The sequence below is a fragment of the Chelonia mydas genome, chromosome 16 (assembly GCF_015237465.2).
Source record: "Chelonia mydas isolate rCheMyd1 chromosome 16, rCheMyd1.pri.v2, whole genome shotgun sequence".
NCBI lineage: Eukaryota > Metazoa > Chordata > Testudines > Cheloniidae > Chelonia > Chelonia mydas.
Window position 1 is genome coordinate 6,537,706 of NC_057857.1, and position 25,108 is coordinate 6,562,813.

Consider the following 25,108-nt stretch of genomic DNA (forward strand, 5'->3'; position numbering starts at 1 on the left):
GACACAAATCAGACGTCAAGAATTATAACATTCAAAAATCAGTTGGAGAACACTTCAATCTCTTTGGTCACTCGATTACAGACCTAAAAGTGGCAATTCTTCAAAAAAAAAACTTCAAAAACACTCCAACGAGAGACTGCTGAATTGGAATTAATTTGCAATTAAAACCTTGATTATCACTACAAAAGGTCCCCCCGGGCTCTCCTGCTGGTAATAGCTCACCTTTCCTAATCACTCTTGTTACAGTGTGTATGGTAAAACCCATTGTGTCATGTTCTCTGTGTATATAAAATTTCCCCACTATATTTTCTACTGTATGCATCTGACGAAGTGAGCTGTAGCTCATGAAAGCTTATGCTCTAATAAATTTGTTAGTCTCTAAGGTGCCACAAGTACTCCTTTTCTTTTTACGGATACAGACTAACACGGCTGCTACTCTGAAACCTGTTAAAAGCCTAAGTTGAGGAAAGGAGCAGTGTGGGGGAAAGCTTGCAGGGCTGCTGTCTATACTATCACTGTTCTGTGGATAAACAGGGCTTATTAATTCTTCCAGTGTCCGCAACCTGCCTGTCCTCACCCAGGCCTGAGTCTCCAGGAGGAGCCTTTCCCCAGCACTAAAGTCACACCAGTTAATTGCTAAATAAATGGTATTTTGACTGCATTGACTTGCTCAGCACATACAACAGGGATGGAGACACGGGGCAGGGAGGGAGGGAGGTAGATGGTTCTGAGGCCAGAGCAGTCTCACAACCTGGCACCTCGGGTGCAAGGTGCGTCCCACCCCTCCCAGCTGAAGAAGGCTGGATTCTTCCTCATCCTCCCCACTAGCAGGGCGACCGCCTGCACTGCAAGGAAATAAAGGGCAGAAGGCGCTTATCTTTCAGGGGCACCTGCCCATCCCGTTTCCCCCTTTCCCTACGATGCAGGGTAGGAAATGGTGCATTGGGATCACAGCTCCTTTGCCCATAGCCGCTGCAGGCGATTGGTTTTATCTCCATGAGACAGACGGGCAGAGAGAGACAAACAGACCCGTGCTGGGAAACAGGCTTTCTTCCTGCCCGGATCCAGATCTCAGCGCATCAGACCGCGAGGCCGGGGTCCCTCCTCCTCTAGCTGCAGGGTGCGGGGATGGGGTGCGCGGGTGCGGGACACACCTCCTCGGCATCCCCCGCCCCGGGCGGGGGCGGGGGCGGCGCTGGCCCTTTAAGAGGCAGGGACATTCCCGGCCCGGCGCGTCACGAGCCGCAGGTAGAGCCTCCCGCGAGCCGGCCGCGGACGCAGCCCGGCCATGGGGAAGCTGCAGCTGTTCGAGATCCGCCTGAGCGAGAGCCGCGTCGTCTACAGCCCCGGGGAGCCGCTGGCCGGCACCGTCACCGTGCGCCTCTCCGGGAGCCTGCCGTACCGCGGTGAGCCCCGCAGGGCCGGGCTGCGAGCTTCCCCGCCGCAGTGCCCTTCCCCCCCCGCATCCCCGGGCGGCGGCCCCCCCCCCGCATAGTGCCCTCCTCGGGCTGCGAGCTTCCCCGCCGCAGTGCCCCTCCCCCCCGCATCCCCGGGGGGCGGCCCCCCCCGGCATAGTGCCCTCCCCGGGCTGCGAGCTTCCCCGCCGCAGTGCCCCTCCCCCCCGCATCCCCGGGGGGCGGCCCCCCCCGGCATAGTGCCCTCCTCGGGCTGCGAGCTTCCCCGCCGCAGTGCCCCTCCCCCCCGCATCCCCGGGCGGCGCCCCCCCCCCGGCATAGTGCCCTCCCCGGGCTGCGAGCTTCCCCGCCGCAGTGCCCCTCCCCCCCCCCCCCGCATCCCCGGGCGGCAGGGCCCCTCCTCCCTCCCCCCCCCCAAAAAAAGCGCCCTCCTTGGGCTGCGAGCTTCCCCGCCGCAGTGCCATTCCACTCTCCTCGCCCATTGCATTTCCGGGTGCAGGGCCCCCGCTCCCCAGGGCTGGGAGATTCCCGGCCGCGGCGCCTGCTGGCTCCTCCTGGTCTATCCGCCCTTGCACTTTAGAGGTTGAGTTCAGTATCACCTTGTTGAACCCCACCCACCTTTTTACTGGGAGTTTCATTATTTATGACTTTCAAGAGCCTGATTTTCACGGAGCTCTGTTATGTCGGGGGGGGGCGGGGGGCAGCTTTTTGGACCGTCCCGCCCATTCCCTTGCTAGCAGGGCTTCGATTGTGTTGTCTGTTGTGTTTCATTTCTACCTCCTGGGGGCTTCAGCAGGAGTGTGACTCCTATTTCCCCACCTCCCCCCATCCTCGGCTCCAGGGAGGGGGTGGGGATGCGGGAGTTTCTTCCTTGGATGATGGGCAGCGGGAACGAAACTTTCTCTGCTCAGGGTCTGTGCATGCGGGGGCAGAATAGCCTTGGTAAGGGACTGTTTACGCATGGTGGGTGCTAGCAGGCTTCTAGCAACAGTCTCCCTGTCCGGGGTAACCATGGGTGAAACATCGACCGGTTTCAGGTGTGAGATCCATCTGGTCAAAGTAAGTGTCTGTGTGTTGCCCCCCACCCCTGGTTTGGGGAGCTGTTGCTTAGACCCCCTTCTTAACAATTGCTCAAATTCCCTTGCTGCTGGCATGGCTCTGACAACAGTGTTGATTGTATGCAGCGGGCACTCGGGTGCTGTGGTGATGGGCTGTGGTGTAAAACCCTAAACCAGACATGTGGTGTTGACCTAAAGCTCAGCTGTGATTTTACTGGAGATGGGACTTGGTACAAGCAGTCTGAACTTCCCCATAAAGTTTGGGGAATTGCCAGGGTTTGGCACATAGGAATTGTCAGATGTGGTCTGCTCCAGGATCCACCTACTCCAGTACCCTGTCTCCAACACTTGTTCCCACGGTAAACTAATGTGGGATCAACTGCCCTTCCACCCATTTCTTCCCTCCCCCCCACTAGATCTCTTCCTTATAGTTTAAGATCTGAAGCATGAAGTTGAATATCTGGGTTCTGGCCTGTTTCTAGTTTGTCCCAGCTTGTGTGAATAGGACTGAAGTGAGTTAAGTCCACAGCCATGCCTAAGTTGTCTTTAGCTAGGTTGGAGAATGTGTTAGGTGCTTGGTCCTAACTTGGTATGACTGTGTTTACAGAGGCCAAACCATAGTGGAGGATGTCTGAAACACAAGCAAGTGTAACGGTTGAACTCTGCTGTCACTGTAGTGTGTGTGTGTCTGGGGAGGTAGGGCCATATAGATGCTTGCCCTAAAATCTGCATTCTCAACACCGCGTGTTAAACGTAACTGATTCTGATTTATGTTAAGACCCTGCTTCTCATATGGAAGGTGCTCGGAGAGAGCTGTTTGAAGAGGTCTTGGTGTCTCTTTCTCCATAGAATTATTGACTGTAAAGGACCAGGTTGGGGGAGTGGGGAAAGAGATCTACAGGTACCTTGTAGAAGTGTTCATTCTCTCCCGCTGAATATTCTCCTTCCCCTCACCCCCCCCCCCCCAAAAAAAAAAAGCACCCCTAACCACTTGGTTCACAAAAGTGCCAGCAATATGCTGCCACAGTTCTGACTCCAATGCTTACTCAAACACGAGGGCAAAGAGAGATGACAACCTGAGTAGCTTGGAGGCAAAGCCCAGCAGAGCTGGGTCCAAGTAATCCTCTGACTCTTCCATTTCTCACACTCTTCAGTCTACGCGGCTTCCCCTCAAGTTGTGCTGTGATCTGAGAAGCAGCTCCTTGGTGAAGGGCTCATGCTCCAGAGTGCGGTTGAAAGTGGGATTTCTACATTTTTCTCTTGGGTCCAGTTGGACTGTGACTAATGAAAACGACAAGCAGGCCAGCTGAGGTGGTAACTTAGCCTCAGTTCTCCCTCTCCTTTCTCAGACAGTGGGGATGGGAGGGTAAGGGGACTATGAGGCGCTAGGCTGTATTGATGTCTGTGCCAGGCACTCCGGCTGTAGTCGAGGGAGAGGACTATGGTACCATGTTTGCAAATCTGGCCATTGACAAACTCTTCGTAGCAGACTCGGCAAATCCTGTATTGTGTTAGTTTGCCGGAATTCTGCCAGTTGTGAAGCCTGACGTAGACTGGAATCTTCCTCTGAAAACTTCCAAACTCTGAGGCCCAGTGTATGCTAGGGGGGAAACCTTCTAAAACTGTGTTTTTAAAAAAGACTTAAACCCCTTCCCGTCATTGCTAATGCTAGTTCAGCTCCACCTGCACATGCCCATGGAACTGACCTGATAGTGATGGAAAGTTACCTTAGAGAATTTCCTTCGCGTAAACAGGGCTTCACTGTATAAGCAAGGGATGATTCATGGCATGGGGGTGGTTGGGGATAGGTGATCTTGGTTTTATCTTTGCTCTGCCACAGGCTTTCTGTGTGACTTTTAGGGTGAGCAATTTTTGTCTGTACCTGTTTCTCCTTTTTTGTAAAATAGATATTAACATCTTCCCTGTCTTCATTATTGCTTCCAAAGTGCTTTGATAGGCCTGGTGCTACAGAAGTGCAAACTATTATTTCTTGCTTCCCCTAAGGCTGAGTCTCTCCCTTCCCCATCTTCTGCTCTCATTGCTTCTGTCTCAGATTCTTGGGACTGTTTCCAAGTATTTAGATTTAGTCCTTCTGGGCCAGGACCTTGTTCTGTTGACCTTGTCTGGCAAACACTTGCTTCCACAGCAATGGTATGCCTGTCTCGATTTTAAAACAACCTCTCCCGTTGGACCTTGATTTTTCTGGCTTCTGAAAGCTATTGTACAGAACTAGTTAGAGGCTCGTTGCTGGTGGTGGTTTATACCCATTCTCCTTAGGAAATGCTATTTACTACTTTCAGCATGAGACGCCTAACTTCTCTCTCCTGCTTCTCTCCGCCCCCCCCCCCCCCCCCAAACATATAGACTGACTTTTCTCTCGCTCTTCCCGAGAACCTGCTCCCAATAATAGGGCAGCGAGCTGAGTATCCCAGGATTCTGTTGAGCTAGTCCAACTAGCCCGGATGCATTATCGGCCAGCTGTGAGGTAACTATGGTTACACCAGGCTACTGACTGCTGTTTGCATGTGGGGCACCCATAGGCAATCAGACTTTCTGGAGAGTGTCTCTTCTCTTCCCCCACCCCCACCCCCCCTTCCATTTTTCCTCACTTTGCCTTCAGTTAGGGTTTTCTTTAACCCCATCGACAGCTCAAGATCTGTTGTAGGATTCCTTTTTTTCTTCATTTTGGAAAAGTTCCCCCCGCCCTGCTATAGCAACCTATGCAGACTTGAGCCTAGGAAATTTTGGAGTCTTGCATAAATAAGCTTTAGCAACAAAGACAGGAAGATGTTTTCACCAGCCCCTGTCCTTTCAGTACTTGCATAGTGGGTTTGGTAGTGCGCCAGTGAGCTGTGGGCTGTAATGGGACCTGAGCAGGGTTTCTGTAAAACTTCTTGGGAAGTGGTAGCTGACGAAATTTTATTTTTAATTGCATGCAGGGCTGGCCTTAGGCATGAGCATCTGCTCTAGGCAGAGGTGTCCTGGTTGACTCACCGGCTCACGGAGCAGCGTTATGTCCCCTCTGGCTGTGGCACTGCCGAGGAAGGCCGTCCGTGGCCCAGTTTCCCTCTGACAGCTTGCATGAGCCCTTGCAGATCTGCACGTCTGGCTCTGCTCTCCAGGGCAGGAGTATGCATATTTTTAGACTCCAGGATTTGGTGTGATCCCGTCCCCTGGCTGGAGTCTGAATGTGTCCAAATGTGAAGCCTGCATGAAGGGCCAGTGGCAGCTGCCGGCCAAACGCAGGCTGTCTTATTCATTCCTGTACATCCTCCCTATTGACTTGGCTAATATCTTATTTATTGCCCTGGTGGGAGACTAGTGTCTCAAGTCTAAGCAGCTGAGTTGGGGGTTGTAGTTTGCCCCCTGAGGTTTACAGCCTCTTCTGTTTGCTGTCTGGCTAACAGCAATGAGGTTGCTGTATGCCCATTGTAGAAAGGGGACTTCTCAATGGGCTGCTGCCAGTGGGGAATCCAGTTAGTTGTGGTGGTGGTGTCTAGGAGCCCTCGTCAAGGCTGAGATCCCACCATCTTTGCCCAAAAAAATACACCAACCTGAGGCTACTTCATGCTGTGGCTCATATAGTCTGGCTTTCAGATGCTGTCTGATGCCACAGTGGGCCAGCACAGGAGTATCTTGGTCATTCTGCCTTGCCCAACACATTAGAAACCTCACGCATGTCCTTTGAAAGAAGGACTCGAATACCAACACCCTGCACCTTTAAGATCAAACCACATTTCTCTGATCTGCACACCTTTCGGTGCCAACTCCATAACTAGAGATATCTGTGTTTAGTCAGAGGTCTCCCTGAAGGAATCATAGACTTTTAAGCTCAGAAGGGACCATTATGATCCTCGTCTGACCTCCTGCACAATGCAGGCCACAGAATCTCGCCCACCCACTCACTCCTGTAACAAACCCCTAACCTATGTCTGAGCTATTGAAGTCCTCAACTCGTGGTTTAAAGACTTCGAGGTGCAGAGAATCTTCCAACAAGTGACCTGTGCCCCACACTGCAGAGGAAGGTGAAAAACCCCCAGGGCCTCTGCCAATCTGCCCTGGGGGAAAATTCCTTCCCCACCCCAAATATGGCGATCAGCTAAACCCTGAGCATGTGGGCAGGAATATCCCACAATGAAGTCTTAAATACTAACTCTGACCTGCTAAAGAACAGGAAGCTGCCATCTTGACCACTGGAGACTGAGTCAAATTGGAGACTCTGCTTCAGCACAGGGAAGATGGCTTCAGAGTTGTAAGGAAAACGTTACAACAGTGTGTTTAATTTTTTTAAATTTATTTGACCACTTGCTTTAGTTGTAGAAGTGCTTTTTTTTAACCTTTCAAAAACTTCGAAACGTTCTGATTTCCAATGGCAAAGCAGATTGTTTCAGTTCTATTTTCCATTATCAAACTGAGCTCCTCCTGGAAAATATCGTTAACAGAACAGCCCTGACTCCCACATCACCACCGGAGACAGACTCAAGAATGAAGAAACTAAAGGTGTTTCGAAAAGCAGCTCTGAAAATTCCTCTCTGTGTTCCACACGCACTTATTTAGCTGTCCAGATTACTAGAGTAATGGCTCTAAGTGAAATGTTAAGGTATAAAAGTCTCAAATACATCAGGCCTAAAGTGTGTGTGTGTGTACATGCTAACTCTTTATCCAGGTTCTAAAATACCAGCAGTGATGGGGCTATCTGATCACCCACTGGGTGTTTATCCTTATTATAGGTATTATAGCCCCATTTTATAGATCGCAAAACTGAGGCACAGAAATCCAGGTCACAGAGAGAGTTGACTTTTTTTAGAACTGAGAATGAAACCATGTCATTCAGTGCTATAACACCAAGACCATCTTTCTTCCCCGGGCTTGTCTATGGGCTTGTCTAGATTAGGAAAGGATGGTGGGCTTAGCTAACTTAACCTGCACCCGTGCTAGGGGAAAAACTTGTGGCTAAATCACAGCTGGTTATCTCTATCTCTCATTTATATGGCCAAGATCCCCACGGGGGTGAGCTGAAGGTCCACCTGGGCCAGCTAAATGGAAGTGAAAGATACTAACCTGAATCCACACTAGGGAGCAGGTCCTGGCTGGCTCTGCTGAACATGGTAAAATGATGTTGAAAAGATGGCACCTGAAGCAGCATGCTGTCGAAGACAGGGCCCCACTGATGCAAGTGGTCAGTAACGCCAGTAAGAGTGGATTTGGAATATGTACAGATGACGACAAAGCTCGTGGGTCACCCCAAATAGCACCTCTATAAAATTGTTCTGGATGTGACCGTCAAGCAGTGGGTCCTTTTTTGCAAAATGCAGGTCAGGGACACAGCAAACATGTTTACTGTGTAGAAGTGTGCAAGTGTCCTGTTCAGGGGAAGTACCCAAGCGCCGATGCCCCTCCTCCACCCTAGACCCCTCTCCCCATGCATTCAAAACCCAGCTAGCTATTCAAATGACCCTGGCATTGCTTTGCTGACTTAACACTCACCACTGCATATTCCTGTACATCAATGCAATGAACAATGTAATTCTGTGTCCGTCTACCAGGCTGACTGTTTGCTACTTCCCAGTTTAAAAATCCACTTCAGCTATGTGTGGGATGAGAGCACCCTAGCTCTGTGGCAGTCTGTCTGCTGAGATGTGGCGCAAAAAGGGATTTCTGCCCCTCCGGCTAGTTCACTGGTGGATCAGAAATGCCGTGTAAATAATTATTTTCAAGATTGCGCCGTATGTCTTGGTCTGTAGTGCACTCCTTTCTCCCTCCCCTCCCTCAGCCGCACCTGTGGGCAAAGCTTTGCTGTTAAATTCCTCTTTGCTGATGGAAACATGAGAACAGGAGCCATCTGTGGTGTTTAGTGCATCATTGGGCAAGTGTAATGTAGACCTGAGTGTCTCAGGGCTAGTGGCCAGCATCTGATATGCTGCCAAACGTGGCACTGGGGCATGACCACTGCAGGGGATAAACAGGAGAATAAGCAAATAAGAGTGGGCAGTACTGTACCTTATAGTCTTCGCAGCATAAAAGTCTGTTGCTAAGCAGGAGAGAGAATTTAGTGGCTCTCTAGCTTGAAGGAGTAACACTTCTTACGGTTGGCTACCACTTGGAAATTCATATCCTTTAATGGAGAGGGAGGCTAAATTCATATCAGGATCCTGAGGTCCCCCTGATGTAGGGGATGTTCTGTTCTGGGGTTCAGTCTGTTTGTTCATGTTTACTTTTCCATGGTGGTGGGGAAGATTTTGGAAGTGGGTGGAGGGGAAGAATCCAAATGTGGTTGGTGTATTGTAGTGTAACTTCTCTGGCAGAGAGACATCTAAAGTATTTTGCAGGCAGTTGTGGGGGGGATCAACCATTTCTTGGTAGAAAGTGATGCTGGCTCTCATAGGTTCCATGAGAACTGGTGTGATTTTTGGGAGAGTTGTAGGAGTGCAGGTGGGGAGAAAAAGGAGAGTAGAGGATGTGGAAGAGGGCTATAGTAAAGGGAGCGGTGCAGAATGGATCTGATCAGTGACCGAAAGAAGGCCGCCAAGGGTGAAGAAACAGAGACCAGAAAAGTGATCAGATGATGGCTGGGAAGAAGTGGCAGCTGGGCTCTTTGTGTTAGATGCTGGTATTTAAGTCTTTCATTTAATTATTATTTATTAAACTTGAAGGGCAAGATACTCAAAAGTTGCTGGTTTCAGAGTAACAGCTATGTTAGTCTGTATTCGCAAAAAGAAAAGGAGTACTTGTGGCACCTTAGAGACTAACCAGTTTATTTGAGCATCTGTCTGTGTCTGGCCATTCCATGACCTCTTGCCCTGTTATAGGATTGCTGTGAAAGATAATCATCTCTTTTGTGTGGCTTCTCTAACTTTTGTGTGGAAGTGAAAAGTGCTTAGAGAAGAAATGTACAAAGGATTTAACTGCCTCCAGTCAGCAGATTTGTGTGTGTGTATAACTGTGCGTCTGTGTGTGCGCTTCCCTTATTTCCTATTTGTTTCTGGGGTCTGAAAACAGATGAACTGATGTCTGATCACAGAGATGCTCTTCAACGCAGACAAAATCCTGAATTTACTTTGATGCCCAACTAAAAATAGATGACGCTCCAGTGTCTGATGTGATTTGACTTTTGCTGGGTGTGTCTTTAAAACTTGCGGTGTAAAGGCCTCCCACCAGAATTGATGGGTTTTACTCTAATGGTATGGGGAATATTTGTCACTAGTTCTTGGATTGATACAACCTTGTGTGGGACCAAATACGGCGCTTGCATATCTGCATGCAACCACTACTGGAGTCAGGTGTGTGTGTGTGTGTGCGCGCGTGTGTGTATATGAGAGTTGAATTGTAGGGCCTGATTGAAGCCCTATACTATAAAGCCTGTGGAGGTATCCGTCTTTTAGAAAGCTGGATGGCTGCAGAGGAGGGATACTGTAAGTATCCCAGTGCAGTAAAGGATTTCTCTTTGGGGCTGAGGGGGCATAAATTAGCTGTAGATTGCCACTTTCAGATAGTTTGTAATTGACTTTCGGCTCAAAATAAAACCTTGGGCTTCTCTGATATCCATAACAAGCATTTTGTTATGTCCACATTGATTCATACACATAAATTGTGTAGGTGAACAAATACATTGTCTCAACCTTTCACCAACAACCTGTGCCCATTTTGGCAACGTATGTCCTTGTTCCCAACATTCCTTGCCCCAATGACTCAAGTGCTGAGGTGGTACCCTGCTGGCTAATGGGACTAGAGCCTGAAGAGGGAAGTTCAGCTCCATATCTTCTTTAAGGCTGGCTCTGTGCTATAGGCTTCTGCTGGCACAGTTTTGTCCATCAGAGGTGCGAGGAGGTGTGATTCCCTCCCCGACAAATGCCCCTGGTGTAGAAGCAGTTCAGCTAGGGGCTATTACCAGTAGAGCTTGGATTTGCTGGTGGGGGTGTGGATAGGATAAATAAACCATACCGGTAAAAGTGCAGCCTTGCTGGTGTAGCTGCATTCCCATTAGCAATACTTTGCTGGTCTAGTGTACCAGTAAAGTGCTCCTAGCATAGACAGGGCCGAAGTTCCAGAGCAGGCCCTATTTTTCCAGGAGGTGGACTGAGACCGTTCATTTCATGAAGGTGCCGAAACAGGAGGCATGAATGAGAATCGGAGGTCTCATAAGGTCTAACCTCTTCTTAAGAGGTGTTTAATGGACTGTCATCTCTGCTCTGCACCTCTGATAACCAGCATGTCAGGTGCATGTAAGCTTCTGAGCAGAGTAGGTACAAGTTGGTATGTTGGAAAAGGAGGCCATGCAAAAATGAACATAAATGAAGGAGGGGTGTGTGTGTGTACACGTACAATTTCCTGGACTTAGTAGTTGCTATTTAAATCCCAGAAAGACACTACATGGTGCTGTCCAAAAACAAAAGTGGAGGATGGTGACTGTCCTACGCCTTGCAACCTGTGTCCTCACTTACACAAGTGCAGAGCACTGGGGATCAGGGCCAACATAAACTGTTGTTTAGCTGGATATAAAAATAACCCCACGAAGTGTAAATTTCCTTTCCTTATTGAAGCCCTTTCTTAAAATGAGTCTGGAAAGGCAGCAGGCTTGTTCAGTGACTAAAGCCCCTTGTGGTGATTGGTCCCAGGAGTTTTACACAGGAGTCTCAGTGCCATATGGGGTCGCACTCCTTTGAACCGATGTTTGTGGTACGCACAATGGCTGATGCTGAGGGGAAAGGATTGATTGTTTTCTTCCCACGGCTCTCCTGAGCTGGCTTACGTGGCTGTTGGTATTGGCCAGATTTAAAGGACTCTGTGCTCCCAGGATGTCTGAGCACCGGGTATCTTGGCCTCTCAGACTGCTTATTGCTGATCTCTCTCATTCAGTGAATTGCTGGCTCGCCCTGGCAGCCAGCCAGGGATGGGATGTTTTGCTTTGTGCTTACAGGGGAAGAACAATACATGGATAACATGTGTGAAGGGGCAGCTTATTAGGCTGTAGACTTGACAGGCATTAAAGCACCTTGTGGGGAGTGTTTGCCAGGACCTAAAGCATCATTAGAGCTTGTCTAAATGTGAAACGTGCACCAGAATAACTTAAGGTATGAATTTAAACCAATGCCACTAAACCAGTGCAAAATGTGGTGTGGACACTTTTTAATTTTAGGTTTAGCAACCTATTTTGGTCTAGCTAAAGTCGGTTTAGGATCAGATTTAGGCTAAATCAGAATGAGCCACTGGTAAATCAAAAGGAGAGGAAGCCTGGCTCAGTGGCTAGGGTGCCGGCCCGAGACTCTAGAGACCAGGGTTCAGTACCCAGCTCTGCCACGTACTTCCTGTGTGACCGTGGGAAAGTCACGTAGGGCATGTCTGTACTGTGGCTTTAATAAAAGGGGCCACCTGTGGCAGTGAATCTGGGTCTCAGACCCTGGGTAAGCTGCCTTGAGCTCATGCTGTGGGGTGACGAAACAGCAGTGTAGGCATGCCCGCCCTGCTGGGTTCCAGAGCTGAGCGGGAACATCTACAGGACTGTCGTTCGCCCCATAGCAGGAGCCTGAATTGGTTGGTCTGGGTTCTGAGACGATTACTGCTGCAGATGTTTTGCAGCAGAGACGTACTCCTAGTCTCCCTGAGCCTCTGTTCCCCCTGAAACCAGGAAGTAATAGCATTGCCTATGCTCACAGGAGCATGGGAGGGGGGGTTGTGTGGCTCTCTGACGACAGCGATAAGCGCCATATCGGTACACACTGGCTTAATATTTAAATGTGCTCTGGCTGAGCTGACTCACCCCCTCTCGCACCCCAACCTGGTGAAAATGAGTGAGTGAAGGTGAGGGAGAGCAAGCAATGGGGGGGGGGGGAATGGAAGGAGCGGGGGGAGGGGAGGGGCGCGTGGCCTTGGAGAAGGGGTGGGGCAAGAGTTTCGGTTTTCCGCAAACCAAAAGTTGACAACCCTACTTACGTTCCGGGGTGGGATTCTGCACTCCTTCTCCCAAAATGTGTACAGGGATAGAAGAATGACCCACTGGGGAAAGGCTGGCAATGTGTCGGGCTGTAAGTGGCCCTACAGATTCTCTGCCTCTTCTGTGTCTCTTCCCCCCCCCCCCCCATTTCCTTTGCAAGCCCAGGTCTAGGAATATTGTCCTTCCTAGACTCCAGTCTGGGGTAACTTTGTGGGGGAGGAGAGTAAAGGAAACATCTGTGCAGCAGATTGATCCCCAAAGCCCATGAACCTACCTGAGGATCTGAAGTGTTGGAATAAGCCTCCTGGAGCCAGGATCATTAGGCAGAAGAGTAAATCAAAGGTGCAGCTGATCACATGGCTCTGTAATTACATGGACATGCCCACTGTGCATGTGTGTCAGATGAAGGGAGATAACGAGAGTTATCAGGGGAAAGTAACTTCCAAATCCTGCTGCTTCCGTCAAGTCTTGGAATGGGGAACTAACCCAGTCTCTGGGTTCAAGAAACCCTTTTTGTCGGGGTTGGGGAATCTTTGTGAAGAGATGCTCCCGCGCCAGTGCAGTGACAGAAGGGGGCTAAAAATGAGCTCGTACAGCAAAGCTGCTGGAGGTCCGTTTCGAGACTCCTGTCCCAGGAGGAACAGCGCTTGATGCCTGTTGCTAAGAAACTACAGTTGCTTCTGGCAGGCTTTTTTTGAATGATGAGCACACATTGGTTGTACTTTTCTCTCGTTTCTTCTTCTTTCCCCCTCCCCCTCCAAACCACCAAACCAAATCTAAGTGGGATGCACTGGTTCACTTTCCACTCCCCACCTTGCCGCATGTGGAAAGAAACAGGCTTGGTGGTAAACATTCGCAAGCTGGATTTTGTTCCAGCTGTTCAAGGTGACTCCTTTTTTCTTCCTCCCGGAGCAGCCAGCGTGCTGATAACCTGCATGGTGCTATAAATAAGTGTGTTGCCTAAGTAGGGGAAAGTGCCTGAGGCTTAAACACACAAGATTCCTGTTTACAAGTCCGGCAGCTGGTGAAGAAGTGGCTGTTCCTTCCCCAGACAGCCAGCAACAAGCTGGTCTATATCACCAACAGGCATGGCAGTGCCAATGTCCCCCGCATGGGTGACCTGTGTGACATCGCGGTGATCACCCACGCCTTCCGCCTGCTGACGTGTCCCGACGCCATGGTAAGGAACATCGCAGCAAACGCCCTCCATGATGTAACAAAGAAGCAGATCGGCAGAGCCCCCTCCAACCAAGACACCGCCAGCTTCCTGAGCGGTTCCCTGGATGGCGAATTCGGACGGGACGGTGGCGACATCGCTTCACTGTGGCCCCACGCTCGCAATGCCACGCGTCGCCTGGGGAAGCGCATCAGCTGCCGCTGGGAGTGGTGCGAGGAGCGCCAGGAGCTGGGAGTCCTGGTGCCGCAGATCAGGTCCGACGACAACACCATCGTCACCATGAGCGCCAGAGGCATGCTGGAGAGGACCCTGAAGGCAGCCATCCACTCGCTGTACATGGAAACCCTGAAGTGTAAACCGGCCCAGGGTAAAGCCTTCGAACTGACCAGCAAATGGGACGCCAGCAACCACTTCCTCGCCAGGGGCGGCTTCACCCGTTTCGCCGACTGGCGGTTCATCCACCGCGCCCGGCTCAACTGTGTCCCGCTCAACGGAGCCGTCCGCCACAGGAACCGAGACAAGCGTCGCAGAAAGTGCGGCTACTCCAATGAGACCCTGCCCCACATCCTGTGCAGCTGCAAGCCCCACTCCAGAGCCTGGCAGCTGCACCACAACGCCATCCAGGACCGCCTGGTGAAAGCCATCGCACCGCGCCTGGGGGAGGTCGCCGTGAACAGCGCCATCCCCGGTACCGACAGCCCACTTCTGATAACCAGAAACTTCTATGCTTGAACTCTGTACCGTTTCCTTTTTATTTCAACATTATCTTAATACAATTATTAAATCTGAACTCGGCAGTTAATTTTTTTTTCTTCCCCTCTCCTGGGATGCATGCAGACGAAATCCCTGATTTGGGGAGGGGAAGGGAACAGGTCCTCTTGTCATGCTTACTTTGTCTATGATTGAAGAAAACGCTTGCAGGCCGGAGAAGATGGACCCATGTATTGTATGGGGGACACTAGGACAAGTGAATGCTACTTTCTTCACCATGGGGATCTATCTGCACAGTGCTTTTGTTGGGGGGGGGCGGGGGGAGGAATTCTGTATTTGCCTAAATCAAAACTTCTCCTTAGCATGGAGACAGTTACCCTGAAAAATAAATAAAATAAAAACTCTACCTGACCAGGTTCTTGGTATTACGGACACAGGCTATGTGGCCTTTTGCAGCAATGTGCTGAAAGGTCAAGGAAAGGTGACGTTTGGCCAGGGGGATGCTCTTTAGGATTCCTTTGAAGTAAAACCCCGGGGGGAAGATTGCACAAACCCAGATGCATCCCCTTGGGCTGGACTAGCAAATGGCCTGTAGCCCAAGGGCTGTGCCTAATTTGAATATTTGCATGTATTATCCAAATTTACTCTGCCAGAATACTTGCTCCTATTTCTCTTCCTTGTGAGACAAACCCAAACTCTCTGGAGTTCACAAGCAATACAGACCTGCAGCTCAACTCTACAGAGGGAGGGACGCTACAGGCTAGATTTGGCAGTTGATCTGGACTTTCTACAACCCTGCTGCAGACACAGGTCAGCTGTAGTGTTGAGCTAGTGCTGAATGCAACTCCCTTGGCCATCACAATTTGTTGTAGCCAACCACTAGCTAGTCCAGTTTGTTCCATGTTAACTGGTGGGCTTCGAAGAGTAACTGTCTTGCCTAGCCCCTTCCAAGAAGCAGCTTTCAGCTGATTCTCTAAGCAGTCCGCGTAGGTTGGAGGTTTGAGCACCTCCCTTGTTTCCCAAGGCATGATGCAACATTCACAGCGGTGAATGTTGCACCCATGCAGAGGTCTAGCACCAAGTCTATACAAAATCCTACGTTTCCCCTCAAAGTGGGACTGGACCGTTGGTGTGTACGTCTTGTGTGTAGGTCTCTGGATAAGAGTAATCTTCCACCAGGGTGGTGGGATTCCTAGAGGGAAGCGTGGGGAGATGGGGCACAAGATGCTCCTCAGAGGAGGGTTCCTATCTTTAGAATTGGTCTCTCTCTCCTGCCTCCCCCAGCTTTGGTCCCTGCAAACTACTGTGACTGCAGGTGTGTGTTTGTGGTAGCTTGTTTGTTTGCGGTAGCTGTCTGTCGATCCATGTGTGCATGGCTGCCATCAGAAATATGGTCAGCTACCTAAGCAGAGGTAAAACAGTGGCATTTACAGCTGCTTCTCTTGCTCTGGGGGGGTAGTGTGAGTGTGTGAGAGAGATATACATTTGATCGTGGTTGGGGTTATCGTAGAGTAGCAGGGAAGGAAACATTCTGCAGAGATGCTCCTCCCCTTCACTTTTTAGCTGCTGCTGCCGCCTCCCCCTTCTGCCCAACACAACCCTTTTGCAAAACAAGGACATTCGGTCTTGCAGCTGCTGTCCTACCTTGAATGTCATCCTGTTGGGCCATGCCTCGTGGGGCAGAACTCCTCGCTGAAGTCAGTGAGGAAATCTGGCTCTAATGACCACTGTGTCATGCCTGAGCATATTGGCAACCGTGGTATGAGAGGCATCGATAACACTGGGCAGCATTGTATTCCTGTCTGACTTTTATCTACCTTCAAATAGCAAGTGAATCCTTAACCCAAGAAGGTCACCGAAGCGTAAATACATGCTGGAGTAATAGCTGTTCTAGACTGACTGACTTTTCAGCTTGATTTTGATCCCAGCCTTTCTTGTACGGCCCCTCTTGTGATGGCCCGTGTCTGAGTACAGGGTCTACCTCCCAGTCCCAGTGTACAAAACAGAGGCTTTTTTCCACCCCTGAAGATCAATACCCATGATATTGGGTTAAAGAGGAACTCTAAAGTTACCACACTAGAATTATGCAGTAATATAAATGGCAGGGAAATGTACAATGTCTGTTCTGCATCTTGGGCTAAGCAAGGATTGTTCTCCTTCAGCTTCTTGTGTGCCCAATAGCTCCACTGCATGCTATGGATTTTTTTGTGTGTGTTAATACTTGAGGAAAAACCTTATGGTCAGCCAAGAGGCCACCGCAACTTCAAGCGGAAAAGGAACCTCTAGGTCTTGGTCTATCCCTCTCCTTACAATACACAGTTCTCTAAACTATATTTTTCCAGTGCCTTGTTCTGTCCACTTCCAACTCTCCCTAGCGATGTGGCTAATGTCCCTGTTCATCCTTCATATAATTAGACTGCTATTCCCTGCTTGATCATCCCTTAGCTGGACTATACATATCTGGCTCTTGGAAATCTTACACCTCTCTAGCACCTGACTGGCTTTGTTGTTGTGCTCTGAACACCGATTGTGTCACAACATCTCCTCGGAAGAGCCACAAAGGGTGGTGTAATAGTTCAAACACTAGGCGCAGAGAGCATAACTGGTTCTGAGCAGAAGTGTCAAGGTCAATTGGGGGGGTGGGGGTGAAAGGAGCCTGAGTCAGAACCATAACTTAATGTTGTCATTAGACTATAAACTGTCTGACTCTGAGAGGACAGAAAAGGTAAGCTGAGGTCATATCTTCTATTGAACCAGCTCTTGCTGGGGGGAGATACAGGCTTTCAAGCCCCACAGGGCTCTTCTTCAGGTCTGGGAAATGTACTCCTAAATGCAGGGTGGAACAGGCTGTTTAGCAGAAGTAATTAGCACCTATTCTAAGGGGCTGCTCAAGGTAGAGTGGCCCAGTAACACCTCTGCAGTCCTAGGCTGAAAAGGGCAGCTAGTGAGTCACAGATTGTTGTAATAAGCCATACATCCAGGGTTTCTGTTCAGTCCATGATTTTTAATGTCCAGCAGAGTTCTGAATTTAAGCTCCCCCCAGGCTTGTCTTTCCTCAGAGGCTGAAGACTGGCTGGATATGGAGAGATCGCTTTGTGAACAGTGTTCACCCACAGGTGATAGGGTGTTTTTGTCTCTGAACATTTCTATGACTAGAGAACTGTTTCAACTATGATTCACATAATTGCATCTGACACAACTCCAGCTCCTGGGAAGCGTGCTCTCCCTCTTGTCACAATGATCAAAGTTCAGTTACCTCAACTCAAGTTCTCCCACACTTTTTAATGCTGTAATCAGTGTGGGTGACAAGTATCTATTCCAGACCAGTGGAATCTAAATCCCCTTCTGTATTACAAATAGCCATGCCAGGGGCCTGGTTACACCATGGACCCCTGACATAGTCTTAAGCATGTCTGCCCCATTTTGTAGAATCAAAAACCCTGTTCCAAGAGCATGCTTTTAAGTGGGGGAATGATCCCATCCCCTTGCAAATGAAGGGTAGGCTAAATTAGAATCTGGATCCAAACCACTCTTGGTTTTGCAAAACCAAAGTACTGCCTCTTACCCTTTCCTCTCACCTTGCTCAGATGACTTGCTCTGTTTCAGTTCATAGGACTTTTTGTGTGTGTATATAAATATATAAAAACATACAAGAACTGATAGGACAGCCCCAGCAGGGTGGGGACAGCTAAACATTAATTAGTAGCTATTGGTTAATTGGGAGTGTCTCTTTTCCCAAATTTGCATAAATTGCTAAAGTATGAAGCTAAGGTTGCCAGCTCTTCCATTGAGACTTCCCAGCCCTCTCTCCAATAGATTTCCTTGCTCCTCCAACATGAAGGTGTTGGATTTTTTTTTTTAAATCTGTGGGAACTGAAGGTGCTTTTCACCTTTGAAAGTTAGTCCCCTTTGTGTTCTGCTACTAATTAAGTTTCCATTGACCTTTCGAGATGCACTCTATTTTAATTTTCTTCTACACATTGAGCAGAGACTGAAAGTAACTAATTTTTACCTAGAGATTTTGTAGTTCTTCACAAACTTTCCAGCTTCCCAAAGTCTTGTCTTGTCTTAGTGCTGGCAGATGGACACCCAGAGTCCTCAATTAAATTCCAACCATCTATTTCCCCTCCGTACAATACTGGGGCCTACCATACACCCAGCAAGGCCAGCAAGAACTCCGAGCACACTTGAGCTTTGACTTCTGTCTCTGAGATGAATCCTTCAACCTGCTGATAGGTTGATACACATGCTGCTTGTTACAGCAACTTGCTGAGACCTTTGTGGCATTTTCTAACCTGCTGCATGTCTTGGAATACAGAATCTTGTGCCTCCGCTTCGGCAAATTGGTGTGGGCTTCTTATTTTTTCTGAAGCCAGCTCTGCTCACTGACGCTCACTCTTGGGAGGTGGTGCAGGGGTGTGTGTGTGTGACATGTCTCTGTTGTGCCTTGGCCATGCTAGATAATTCTTCAGCTGCTAGTGTAGAGAGAGGGACAAATGTCTTGTACTAGACAAGAGTCTAGAGGATCCAACTGAGATCACACCACCACCCCCCCTCCCCCAAACCCCCACAGAGCTCAGTCTCACTAGGCAAGCCAAGGATGGAAAGGGTCACCAGAGGCAATGTTACTTGCCCCACGCTGCCCAGCTGGCCCAAGCTGGGCACAGAACTCTCCTCTCATGTCTCCCCAGCCAGTCAGTCACACATGCCATAATGGTGCTCAAGGGCTGAAAACAGCCTGTGCTATCTACACTAGCACTTCATTTGCTCTTGTGACCCTACTGGGACTAGAGTGGGGTGAAAAACCAACTTACTGACAACCCCCCTTTGCTATAAGGCCCAGTCTTAGCGCATATGGGACCTGCATGTACTGTTGCTATCGCCAGCATTGTGTTGGTTATGAAGGAGCTTCCTCCCACTTTATTCCTTGATCAGGGCATGGGTGCTCAGGATAATTATCTCCTTTCTCTTTAGGGAGGGAGGGCTTGGCTTGGCTATTGCTATTTTTAGTGCCTTCCGCTATCGACTGACTCTTCTGAAAGCCCGTCTCTGGGGTCCAGCTGCAGATACATGGGAGGAATTCCTGGTCTCAAGCTGCAGGGGGTGTGTGTGTGTGTGTACACATGGAGAATCTAATTAAAACGTGGTGCTCGGCTGACTCTGTCCTCTAATGGAGGGAGGATGAGAACTGGGCCCCAAAGTTAAAATTGGCTGGTGTTCAAATAAATCTCCATGTCACAAAGCTGAATCACAAGCTTCCCAGAGCACCTGCTGTTCCCTGCTGCTATCTCCTCTCTCCTGCTCCCCCCGCCCCCCGGCATAGTTTGACTTCTTGGGCCAGCTCCATGTGCTGGGGCCCGGTGAGAGCGCACCACCTCCATCCCCTGACTCACCTCAGCAGGGCACCCAGCCTGTCAGGGTTGGGGGGGGGGGGGGGAAGACACCAGCCTCACAAAGGGGAGGGGTTCAGCTCAAAGTTTGAGAACTGGGGAGGGTGCAGGCAGGGGGTAGTGCTGTGTGCCAGAAGAGGGGGTAGCTCAGGGTACAGGGAGTGGGTAGCTAGGGGCTTTGCCAGGCACCTCAGCAGGGCAAGGGCTGGAGCAGGAGGTGCTCCACCCAGGTACATGATGGAGGCCATTCCTGACATCAACCTCCACCCAGGTCAGGAGGGAGGCTCCCAGTCCCTAGCAGAGCAGCCAGCCGTGGCTCCATGGGGGACTGTGGGACAGGGAGAGCATCTTCCCTCCTACTGCAAACTTCATACCCAAACGTGGTATGAAACTCAGGGAGGAACTACCTTCCTGCTCTCCCTAAATGGCACGCTGTCTCCAGTCAAAATTGGGGCCCCTGTTAGGTGCTGTGCAGACACCCAGAGAGCTCCTCACTACCCTGAAGAGCTTAAAATCAAGCAAAGGGTGGGTGGAGAAACAGGGCATGGCAGGGAAGTGACTTGCCCAAGGTCACACAGCAAGGTAGTGGCGGAGCTGGGAACAGAGCCCTGGTCTCCTGACTTCTAGCCCCATTATCATGGGGATGCTTCTTCACAAAGAAGTGGGTGTAGGAGGAAGACTTGCCTCTTTGAGGTGTTTCAGAGTAGCTGGGGCAAGGGGAGGGGTTGCGACTTTCTGGATTTTATTTTGTTGCAGAATGTCCTGCTGAGCGTTGTATTCACTCCTCATGCAGGACAGCAGGTGATGTTCTGTGCACATTGGCAACATCTGGTTAGAGCTGTGGGAAGCAGAAGAAATCGTAGCCCTCTGTCTTGCTTGCTACTCTTCCCTGCTCTCTCCTGTAGGGGAGAGTGCCGCACACAGTGTCTCATTCGCATGCGTGTCTGTCCTTGCTTTTCTCCCACCTACGATGGAAATGGAGCTTCCCTGAGGGTAGGCGCTGCCACACTCTGAATTGACAGAGAAAAGCAATTTGAGCTCTGAACAGGACTTGGCTGCTCTCTCTTAAACCACCTGGAGGGGAGGCCGATGTGCTCAGGCTCCTCTGCTGACTCGGTTTACCTTTAATACACAGCTAGCTGTGGCCGATCTGTCTGCCTTCGTCTCACCATCACTCGATTCTCTTACTTGCATCCCGTAGACCCATAACGTGGGGCATCACTGGGTGCATGCAGATACGGCTGCCTATCTCATAGGTCTGGCTGCACTGCGCGTGCAGGGTACTTCTGGATTTTGCTCTATGTACATTGAGGGGGGGCTTGGATATCTCTTGTTTCTGTTGAACCCTGGAGCTCTTACTATTTGAATATCAAGTCCACCCAGTGGAACAGGACAGTGCAGAAATATGGGGCTGCTGGTGTCACTTTAGAGTGACCAACTTACTGACAACCCCTTCTGTTTGCTTGTTGTAAATGTAGCTGAAATTGGATAGTATGATGGGGAAACTACCCACATCCTTCCTCTCCCCAGGAAGTACACACAGGCCGAACGTTTGGAGCCTCTGCACCCATGAATGCCCCTCCAGTACAGCACTGCCGAAGGGGGGATGCTAATCCCAGTGGTATAGCAGTGAGAAATAGCAACTTCTGTGCCCAGGACATGACTGCCCACCTTCCTTTCCGTCCCTAGGCAGTGATCCAGTGGAACTTCTACTGGGGTGCTACAGATCCAGTATCATCCTCTCGAGATTAAAAATCATGAGTCAGCCCACCCCCAAAACGATCCAATAGTGTTGAGTCTGTCTGACTTGAACTCCCCTCTACTCCTCTGCCTGCAAGTGATTTCAGGTTGAAAAGTCAAATTTAAATGCATGCCTCTCCCTGGCTGCTCAGATGGAGACTCCGCTTCCCCTCCCGCTCCCCTCTGAGATAGGGAGACTGCCACAGGTTTCCTGGTTCTGCCTTGAGTACTCCTGGCATATTTTTTTGATGAAAGAAGGGCTGGATAGCAAATAACACGAGAACCACAGAGCTGAGTAATGCATCACGCTGGTACGGGGTTGATGAGTTAGAAATACACATGAGCGAACTTTGAACACCTATCAATCATTGCTATGCATGGGGGTATCTCCTAAAAACCATGAAACTGGCTTAACCTTTAGCAAGAAGCAGCACTTCCCTGAACACCTCCTGCCCCCTCACATTCTTCTCTGCCTGAGCTAAGCAGGACTCTTTCTCCCCCCGCCCTACCTCCCCTATTTTAGGCCCCTCTCCTTCCCACTCCCATCCATCAGTCACAGTCTCTGGTGTCCAGCCCCCCGAGCCATAGAGTGGCAGCTGTCCAATTTCATCCACACTGCCACCTCCCACCGTAAACTTTATTAAGGGCAGCGTCACTTCCACAAGCAGGCACATAGGGACATAGTGGTTATGTTGCTGGCTTCAGTCCCACTGAGAGTAATGGGACACAGTAGCCATTTTGAGTAAGGGAAAATTCTAGAGTGGGCACCCGGTTTTCACAAGACCGGTTAAAACATCCCAAATCGCTAGAGTCCCGATAAAATCATGAGCTGACAATATAGGGGGTGCACGGTTACCTTTCCAAAGCCTGTTTCTGTCCTCCCCCAGCCCCTACTGCTCATTAGGGAATTTGGTTTTAAAGGAAGAGGACAGCTGTAGCTTTCCTCTTTACTCTTTCAAAGGCAGGAGGGTTTTCCCACCTGTGTAACTGCTGCTCAGATCGAGGCAAGGGATTTTAGGCCTTGGTGAGCCAATCCTAACCTGAGCAAGCTGGCACTGAAATGCCAGTGCCCATGTGGGATCTGGAAACCCTGCTGTCTAATAGCTCTTCCTGGAGAACGTGTGGGGCTAGCGCACTCCAAGGAATGTGGCTGTAATGGAGACTGACAGGATTCCACTGGAACGACAAAAAACTGAATGAATGGCAGACAGTTGAGTACAGTGGCCTAGCTGGGCCACAGACTTGCTCCCATTTCCTTGACAGAAAGCCAAGGAGTCCTTAGGTGCCAAAGACAACCTGGTTCTGGCCTGTGATAAGGGAGATCAAGCATCCACAGCTATGCGCTTGACTAAAGCAAACGCTGCAAACTTGGCTGTGTCCCCTGCGTTCCGCATGCATGCATCTGTGCCTAGATAAAAACTTTGCAGAGCGCCCTCAGAGCAGGCAGGCCCTAACTACCAGGCAGTAATCCTCTGCAACTGGGCATTGCAACAGATGCTGATTGCTTAAGAACATCCAAAGTGGCCCATGGAGGTTTCCTGTTGAGAGCCTGAAGTGTCCTTTGGGACTGTAAAGATTAAGAATTTGATAGTAATTTTCCTATCTTCATTGTGGAGGGGGAAATGTAACTGCGCAGGGAGAGGAGCTGGCTGGGTTTCGGAACAGTTCATCTGTGACAGATGGGCTGGCTAAGCAATTGGTGTGAGCTTCCTCCTGTGGGAAGGACTAAACCCAGAGACAGTGGCAGCTATGTTTGGAGTGGAAGAATTCCACTAATGATGAGCAAAGGCTGAGTGACTCGACATCTGGTTGGTGTGCTTTGGAGTCCTGACTGCAGTAAACCTGGGCTTCCCTCTGTTCTTTCTGGTATCTGCCCTGGTGAACAGTGATGGGTTGTAACTGAGCCTTGAATTCCCTTCCCTGTTGTGGGCACCCCCTCCTGCTAGGGCTGAAGGGTTGGATTTTTTCCAAAGCTGCCAAGCAGATTTGGAAGCACTCTTCCCATTAATTTCTAATGTGGGCCTGTCAGGTGACACGTACCAGCTCAGAGGCTGGGGGGCTGTCTGGGTGTCTGCACCGCTGAGCAAAATCACAACTGGTGGCCGGAGAACTTAGTCTCTCATTTGGCCACCTGCTTAGGAAGTATTGTAGTGTGAAGGCATCCCCCAAACCAGTCTGGTAGCCTTTTACAGAAGGCCTTGCCTCTGAGCTAAGAAGGGAAGTATAATGCATTGGACCCTAGATTGTATTGACTCTTAACAAGAATTGCCCTTTGTGGTGTTCTATAAAGAACTCCTTCCAGATTAAGCCAGTCATGTTACGTACACCTGCCAATCTCCATGCAGTATTGGGGTGGGGGGTGGGGTAGAACGTATTCTGTCTAGCTACTGGTCAATGCAGGAAAAAATGGTAACCAGTGGGTCTTCTGGTGGTTGCTCTTTGCTTCATTCTATGATGACTACAGCACTGCCGGCACAAGGAACCTTATGGAGTAAATTGGCACCTTGAGTCTGAATGGGGGAGAAAACTGAACCCAGTGCAATGGGGAAGGGGAAGGTAATGATTCCAAGTGAATGGTGTGGTCAGAGGACTGCCCAGAGAGATGATCTCCAGAGCTGTAGACTGGAGGGTATGCCACAGGTGTGAGGGACACTGGGCAGGAGGCTACAGCAATAAGGTGAATGTTGAAGAACCTGGCTGAGAAATCTAGCTGCATGGACCTGGAATGTGTTATAGCAAGATCTGGACACTGCTTGCTTGGCTGTGTGAGGAGAAGGAGCTGAGGAAAACTCCCAGGTTATGGGCCTGTGTGGCAGGGAGGATAGTGAGGTCACAACAGTGGAAGGGAAGTAAGTTTAGGCCAAGATGAGTGACGATGACAAGACTCCCCCTGGCAGGAGATGTCAGAGGCAGGCTTAGATGCAAGATTGGATGAAGGGAGACCCTTCGGGTAGGGCCGGGTAGATCTGAGTCAGCTACTTAGTGGCTTCTGTTACTTCCAATCAGTGGGTCATCCAGAGAGGCTGCCAAAGGAGGAACTCTGTGGAAGCCTCAGAGTGGGGGAGGATGAGGACCCCAAAAAAGAGCTAAAGTTTCTGCCAGGGAACTAGGGGAAAACCAGGAGAGGACTGTATGAAGACACTGGATGTAGTTCTAGTCCCATCAACTTGTATCAGGGTCTACATGCACACCCTTCCACCCAGCAGAGAGAGGTACCGCTCCCGCTGTAGGAGGACCATCGCTGTATAACAGGCTCGTTTTACATGTCTGTCTGTCTCTCTCCATGGTTCAGGATATAAAGCCATACTTTGATTCCAGCTCTGCTGTGACTTTGCAGGACTAACTGCTCTGACTTCTGTCAGAGCCGCCCAGAAGGAATAACTGCCAAAAGCCCAAAGTGAAAATGTTTTGGTTTAAAGAGTCTCTGATCTCAGAAATGATGCCCAGAAGCTTGGCCTAGAAACATGGATCTAATTATACTATAACCCGGGAAAGATCAGGTTATGTCCATAGTGCAGCTGGGGACTTCTGAGCGCAGCTGTGGACAAGTGAAGCTATTCTGCTAGAATCCTGTAGAGAAGGCCTCCAGCATGGTTACTTTCGTCAAGGACTGGGGTGGTGCTCAGCTGGTGCATACTAAACACCAAATTGGGCCAGCCATAGCTGTGTTGTAAAGCCCAGGGTCT

The 25,108-nt window shown here is 50.0% G+C and overlaps 1 protein-coding gene across 1 annotated transcript in view; it reads left to right on the forward strand.

The window, feature by feature from the left end:
* Positions 1-889: 889 nt before the first annotated feature.
* Positions 890-25,108, forward strand: part of ARRDC1 (arrestin domain containing 1) — a 68,024-nt gene continuing 43,805 nt past the window's right edge. The window contains exon 1 of the mRNA XM_037879470.2: positions 890-1,406. Within this exon, the coding sequence (XP_037735398.1) occupies positions 1,289-1,406 (118 nt within the window). The 5' untranslated portion in view covers positions 890-1,288. The remainder of the gene's footprint in view (positions 1,407-25,108) is intronic.